At 51.0% G+C, this 7,826-nt stretch overlaps 1 protein-coding gene across 1 annotated transcript; it reads right to left on the reverse strand.

The window, feature by feature from the left end:
* Positions 1–5,233: 5,233 nt before the first annotated feature.
* Positions 5,234–6,576, reverse strand: LOC308066314 (uncharacterized protein; the record flags this gene model as incomplete). The annotated part of the gene is made up of 2 exons (XM_080393443.1): positions 5,234–5,746; positions 5,992–6,576. The coding sequence occupies 2 exons, from the start codon at positions 6,574–6,576 to the stop codon at positions 5,234–5,236; spliced, it is 1,098 nt and encodes a 365-aa protein (XP_080249569.1).
* Positions 6,577–7,826: the final 1,250 nt, after the last annotated feature.

Genomic DNA, 7,826 nt, shown 5'->3' on the forward strand with positions numbered 1-7,826 from the left:
GCCCCGCCCCTGGCGACAAGCCCCCCACCTGGAGACCGCGTGGGTGCGGAACGGCTGCGCCCCTCCACGGTTTAAATTACCCCCACTCCGCAACGCCACGCTTTTGCCCGTGCGGGGCGCGAACCCGGGTCTTCGGCGCTGATCCGCTTCTGCGCATGTAGAGTCCCGCAAGAGCTCTTCAACGCCCTGCCACTGAAGCGCCAAATCAACCTGCGTGGTGGCATGCAGGGCAGCAGGCACTCTGGGGCACAGGCTGGGACGCTGTGTGTCTGTCCAGCACAGCTGTCTGACCCACATGCCAGTGAGGGCCACGATGCACCCAGCCCCGGGGTGCCATCGGTGTTACATAGTAAATCTAATACTGGGCGGCTGTACACGAATGACATCAAACTGTCACCATCTCAGCTTGTATTTGCACTCCCATCCCAGGAGTGTTTGTGCAGAGGAGGTATTTACTGACATGCACCAGAGCAACGGCGAGGGCAGGCAGTGCAGTGATCTCCTGTTACTGAACGTGCTGCTCTGGGACTCCCAAACAGGCAGGCAGTTATATCCCTGGCAAAGTTCTCCAGCAAAGCCAGCAAAGATGCCTGTGATTTTTATCCACCTCAGCTGTACAAACATGGTGTAAACTGAAGCAGAGTGGCTCATTATCTCCAGCACTTGTATGTCTGTCGCATGCCGGTCTGAGACCAGAGTGTGGCTCAGTTTGTATTCTCGGGAACAGAATTAAGACTCAAAACGGAGTCAAGAGCCAAGTAACTTTATTTGCCCAACAATAAATCTGTAAATGCAAAGGTAGAGAGAGTGTGAGAGATAAAAAGAGAGAAAGGAAGGAAAGAAAGAAGGAAAGAAAAGGGAAGAGTTCACAGCAATAGCTACTGCCCCAGAGCTGCGGCATCCCGACAGTTCGATTCAAGTCTGGTGGGGGAACGTTCTGTCCCATGTTAGTTGGTTCCATTTTTTTATAGAGCTGTTACAAGCTGTTCTGCTTAACCACACCTTCCATCTGACCATGGTGTACGTGCCCAGCATTCCTCAAGGGCCTCCAGGCACCTTGACCCCCCTGACCCCAAGTCTGGGCACAGGCACAGGGGTTTGGTTAAGTTTTGCAGGAACAGCCTCCCCCATTGCTCCACAGTGTCAGTCAGTTTCCTCCTTTAACAATATATAGATAAATCTCTGCGGTGGCAGTGGTGTTATCTTGCTGCCTTAACAAGGTATTCACTGTGGTGATGGCATGAGTTGCCTGCCATAGCAGTGTTGAGACAACACACCTGCTGTGGTGATGGTGGGTGCCACCGGTGCAGTCTCTTACAATGGCCCTTTCCTTCCCATGTCACCACCACTTGCAAAAGCACTCATGAAAATGAGCAGACCCCACCCACCAGAAAGAGGTAGGGCTTTCAAAGGAAAGGAGGGTATTCAATGGAAAGCTTCAGCTGTGCCCTGCCTGAATAATGTACCACTGGCAACCACTCCTCTGTGAGAGCTGTAGGGAAGCAGAGGATGGAGGCAGGCACCAGGGAATAACTAGAAACCCTGTTTTGCTATTGCTGCAGTATCCTTTGGCTGTGGGGACAATACAGCTCTCTATGAAATGACGATCAGCCAAAAAAATTCAGAGGGGCACAGCAGGGAGCACAAGCTTCTGGGCATCAGAAAAGGGCTGTACTCAGCTTTTCTGTGGTACGTTGTCATAGGCAAGGTGAACACGAAGCACAGGCAGGATCTGCAGTTCTACCTGCCTTGCAGGGGTTTGGCCTGAACTCCTCCTTTGCAAACCAAGTCACCCTCCCACCACATGGCACAATCTATGCTTAATGTATGACCCAGCAATTGGGGTACCACATGCAGAGAAATCTGAGAGGTCCTCCCTGTTCACAGCTCTAGTCACCAGTGGTTCCAACAACTTCTGATGCTCAGGGTGTCCCCTGCGCCAGTGGTCCTCCCTCCAGGCGCCCCTTCTCCTCTCCATTTGCCCTGGAGTAGATGAACTCAACATCACACCCATTCTGGGGAGATTTAAGCCCCAAAGAGCTCAGAACTGGCTGAAGCCAGCACAATAGCCTATCTTCTCTCTCAAGAGTTTTAATGTCTTTACACCCTCCCTGTCTTTCCTGTCTAGATCAGAAACCGATCAGGGGAAGCGGTGCATGCAGATACACAGAGAATACTGAATGGGACACGTTGCTTTTGTTGTCTTTCAACCAGGAAGAGACCTCAGAGGTATTAATAAGCAAGTTCTGAGCTTTCTATCCTTCAGTTGGCAGCCGAACTGCAAAACATGCACACGTACATAAGTAAGAAATGCATTCCCAGTCACCATGCACCACAATGGTCCCATGTTCCCACTTCTCATCACACTGTGCCTTCTCCTTGGAAGTGGTGGTGCATAGTCTGAGAACAGAAGCTATGGATTTATGAAGAACAATTTGATGAAGATCATGTGTGGTGATGGACCCATCTCCACAACAAAGAGGTAGAATCACAGATGTCTGCAAAGCCACAAAACCCCTTGACACTGGGCTTCAGAAAAGACTTCCTCACACGTACGCAGGTTCCCCAGGATCAGGGCACTAGGAATAACTGTGTGAAGTGAGAAAAACACTTTGTTGTCACTTTGCTTGGACTACTTGCCAGTTTCATCCCTGATCTTTGCAAGCTCTTCTTTTAACTCCTTTATTTTCTCAAAAGTGTTTTCATTCTGTTTGAGGAAAAAGAGAGAGAAATATTTATAGTTCCCACGTTTATCCCTGGTAAGCACTTTCACATGTTCATTTAGTAAAGCAGATTAGATTGATTCCTCAGATATATTTTTTTTGGGGGTGTGAGGGTGGGGGTGATGTGTGTGAGGGGGGATTATAATGAACTCATTCAGTTTTTAAACCAGGCTTAGGAGCCATGACTCACTGACTATGAATACCTTGTATCTCTATGAATACATATACACACACGTGTGTACAGGACAGCACAGAATACTCTATTTACTCGTATGGGTCTAAGTATTTTTCTATAATTTTTTGTTCTGTCTGTGTATCATTTATGGCTGGACTGCATGGACAAGATGGTTTTCGTAATTCTGTAAAAAAACTTGCATCTATTGATGCCTGCACCTCTAAACATAGTGATACGGTCATACAGCCAAATTTGCAAAGGTTCTTACGCCATTCTGGGCATGGTGGACATACCCATAGAAACACCCCTAATGGCCTGATGTTCACAGCTATTTACACATTCATTTCTGCTTTTTTATTGTCTGCAAAGAACAAGTGCTCCTTTCCTCGACCTGTCTCAAAAGATATCTGAATACTTAAGGAATTAAAACAGATGAGTCAGCCAAAGGAAAAGTTAAACATAAATTAACAATGCTAAGGTGTTATTACTAAAATGCAAGCACTTTGACAGCAGGTATCTTATGAGTGCTGTGCAAACTGACAGAGAAAAGCCTCAAGAAAACTTGCTGGACTTTGGGTTAGTATGCTAAATCCCAGCACAGTGGTTCAAGGGTAAGGGCACTTTAAATCGGAATGTGTCCTGCATTACATTAGGAAGAAGACAAAGAACATATCCTGCTGGGAAGATCATTAATGATTAGGAAAACTAGATCAGGCTACCATAAATTTGTCCCAGGTTAGAAAAGGCCAAGAATCTTTAAAGGACACTACAAAAAAATAACGTTTAAGAGAAAAGGCAGTGTAGTAGCTAATGGAATTAAACTTTTACTAGAAAGTAAATCTTTCAGTAATAAGCAAGCAAGGCTAGTAACAGTCTAGGGCATAGAAAAGATTAGTGCAGCAGTAGGATACATAGCAGATAGGAGAGCAAATTAGTTCCGTTTTACCAAAATGTAAATGAAGAAAAAAAAATCAGAGCTTGATGTTTCTCTTTATTTTTCCTGCATCTAATTTTTAACTGTTAAGAGAAATAACACAAAAAGCTTTATTTTTGCTAATGCCAGGAAACTGGAATTTAAATTAATCCCTTACACACTGCCATTTGGTGATCATTTCTACCAGATCCAACAAGGATACAAGGGATAGGACAAAAGGAAATGGCCCCAAGTTGCCCCAGGGGAGGTTTAAATTGGACTTTAGGAAAAAATTCTTCACTGAAAGAGTTGTCAAGGACTGGAACCAGCTGCCCAGGGAAGTTGTCAGGGTGGCATCACCATCCTTAGAGTCATTTAAAAGACCTGTAGATGTGGTGCTCAGGGACACAGTTTAGTAGGGGACTTAGCAATGTTAGGTTAATGGTTGGACTCAATGATCTGAAAGGTCTTTTACAACCTAAATGATTCTATGATTCTATGCTGTTCAAAATGACCTAGAGTCTTCCTTCAAAAAAAGAGGTGTTTTATGCTGCTGTTTCAATTGTACTGGTTATCAGGTAATCCAGCCTCATAGCACTCTTTAAGTTAAAGTTTAGAAGCACCAAGATATTCCCCAGTGACTGCACTTTAGCTAGTTTGATATTAAGCTATACATTTTTCTTAATGTGATTAGCAGCATATCTCAAGCTATGTTTGAACATATTCTTAGGTGAATGGGAGATACTATCAGCTCTTCATTAGACAGAACATATGAGTATTTTAAAAAGCCAAACTCTAACAGAATACACAGCACAAGCATGTGTTTCTGCCAAGATATTTTCTAGTAAGCAAATAAAATGCATACGTTCGTTCTCTCCCTCTTCTGTCCATACTTAAAAACCAGGCAAATCTGCAGAAGAAAGCACAAAGAGCAAGGTGTTAGAACTTAGAAGTCCCACAACTTCTCTCGCACATGCTCTTCTGCTACCTGTAGCTATGTGCTTACCTTTGCACTCACATTTGTTACACAACACACTTTGGTGCCTGAGAATTTGATTGATTTAGATTTGCCCTGACAGAAGAAAACCTTTTTTTTTTAACCGTTTGACCTTGTTTCACTTCTTCTAACTGGAAGATCAATCCTACCAGGAAGGAGAGGTGAAACCTCAGGACAGCTAGAGGGTGAATAATCTCTCTTCAAACTTTAAAATTCTGTGTATAAAGTTTTCTTTACAATTTGTACTCCACCTGGCTATTAAAAATGTATGAAAAGCATAGCAAGAAATCAAGCCGACCGTTAGTACAGAAGGTGCCAGCAGTTCCTCCTCGTTTCAAGAAAATCCAGCCCCCACACTGAGACTGCAGGACCAGATGCTGTGCCCGTGGAAGCGGCAGCGAGCCCTGGCCCCGGGGGAGGCCAGCTCAGCACACTGCAAATACAAGGCGCATCATTCCCCTCCCCGCCACCCCGGGATGCCACACAGCCCCGACGCCGGCCAGCAGCAGCAGCACGGGCTCGCTGACGGTAACGGCGACCCTCCTGCCTCCCCCGAACGCGTAACGAGAGGCAAAAGCACCGCCCGGGCCGATAGGCAAAGCACCTGGAGTCGCATTTCCCATCCTGGCAGGACCGCCACCCGCCGGGCCGCCACCACCCTCGCACCCAGACGGAGGGAGAGCCCCGGGAAGTGCCTCTGTCGCAAGGGGATGTCGCGCAGACCCTCGGAACGCCGAGGCCAACAGGGGCTGGCGGCGACTGGTCTCCTCGGTACCTGATGCTGCCGTCGAACGGCCGGATTCCATCGCCCGCTGTGCAACGGATCGGGCACCCGCACGGCCGAGGGACCAGTTATGCGTGTCTGCGAGGATGGGAGCTGAGGGGCAAACCCACAAAGCTAGCACAGCTCTAGGCACACAGGAAGATACTTTATACACCTGGAAAAAACGTTTACAATTACCTTTAGTCACACTTAATCCTCATTGGGTCTTACGAGCCTCGTCCCCATTTAAAGGCACAGCGGTCTTCAGTTTCACTGCGCACGTCGGGGGGGGCGGTTGTTGGTAGGGGGCTCTCCTCGCTCGAGGGCGGATCTGTCAGTGTGCTAAATAGGACAGTTCACGCTCAGTTCAAATGTTCTTCTGTTTGTTCTCATTAACCATTTGGTTCTCATTGATCTCACCTTATGCCCCAGCTTGACCCATGGCGTCTGTTCCCCTTGGCCGTGTGCTGCCAACCGCCTGTAACATCCTCTGTCCTGCAGGCTCTCTCCTGTGCTTCGCTGTAGACGCACACATCTTTTCTCTACATTGCCATTTAAGTAGCAGAGTTGCCTTCTGTTGACCACGTATATGCGAGCCGGTCGTCCGCAACGCTTCCCGGGGCGCCGGGGGCTGCCTGCGGCGCGGCGCGGGGCCGGGGGCGGCTCTGCGGGGGCTGCCTGCGGCTGAGGCGGAGCCGCGAGTGCGGAGCCGCAGCGCAGCCCCCGGGTTCGCCCCCTGCGGAGGGCTGCCCGCTCCCTTCCCTGCGCGCTCCCCGGTGCTCGCCGCCTCGCTCCGGCCTCTCCCGGAAAAGGGGTCCGGTCTCCGGCTGGCAAACGCCCGCCCCGAGCCGGGCACGGCCAGCGCCGCCGTCGCAGGAGCGTGTCGGGGCGAGGGGCGGCGGCGAAACGTCTCGAACCTCGGCAGCGACAGCCCCGACCGCGCTGAGATCCGACAGCGAGCCCGGCCCCCCGCGGGAGGCGGCTCCGGCTGACCGGCACCTTCATGCCGCACTCACGGCCTCTGGCCACGGCCGTTCCCGGCCTCCGCAACCGCTCGGCGGGCGCCTGTCACACCAAGGCTCGCCCGCCCCGCTCCCGAAGCCGCCCCCGGGCAGGGCGATGGAACGGCGGAGCCCTCCCCGGCTCCCGTGCGGGGTCTGCGGCCCGGGCACAGCGGCCCCACGGCCCCCGCCGGCGCACCCCGCAGCGAGCGCACCCGGCGCGGGGACCGGGCGCGGGGGGCGGTGACCGGGTTCCAGCCGCCGGCTGTCCCCGAGGGAGGGGCGGGCGGGGTCGCTCCACCCCGCGGCACCGCCTGCCGGCCCGCCCGCCGGCCGGGAGGGGTGTCCCCCCGCCCCCCCAGCCGCCCCCCTCTCTCAGCCCGGGCTCCTGCTGAGCTCCACTGCTGAGACCCGGAGGGAGATCGCCGCCCTCCGGGCCTCGGTGCCCACCTGTGACTGTAAAAGCACAGACCCCTGCAGCGTGCTTGCAGGCGTCAGGGGCTGGGGGCTGGTTTTGGCTGCCTATACATGTGTGTACACCGCATAACCTAACTCTAACCCTAACCTGCATGTATACGTGTACGTGGTGTGTATGGCTGGTCTGCACGCATGTGCCCACTGGAACACGCTTCCTTGGCTGGAGCCGGGGCGTGGAGCTGCAGCAGCCTCCCCTCGCTCTCCTGGGCTGTTACCTCTGGCACGATAGATTTCCCTCCAACAACTTCCATTAAAGGTAATGCTGGAGAGAGGCAAAACAGTTCAATGATTTATATCCAAGCTGGTATTTCTACTGCAAATGCCTACACTGTTAAAACCATAATTTCATTACATCATACCTCAAAAGCATTATTTTCCTGAAGCCAAATCACCACTAAACACACAGAAAAATTACATTGACCTTAATGCTGAGCGGCTCTGCCTTCCAGTAGAAAAAATGTCATGCTCAGGTCTGTGCCCCTCTGATCCGAGAAAATACAGTGAAACTCCTAAAGCTCTGCTGCAGGCAGGAGCTGCACAGGTAACAGGAGCCGTCACCCGGCAGGCAGGAGCCTCACTGCCTGGAGAGAAGGGCTGGGGCTCACCTGCTCGGCACTTCAAGAAGGGACAGTCAGTACAGATGTAGGTGAGCGCCACAAGGATGTAAGTAAGGAGCCTTCTGACGAGGATGTGCTAACTGCTAAAAGAAAACAAGCTACTGAAGTGATAAGACTCAAGGATATGGATACCAGGGTAAAATAACTGTGGTAGGGAAGA

Source organism: Falco punctatus, assembly GCF_963210335.1.
Source record: "Falco punctatus genome assembly, chromosome: 6".
Taxonomy (NCBI): Eukaryota; Metazoa; Chordata; class Aves; order Falconiformes; family Falconidae; genus Falco; species Falco punctatus.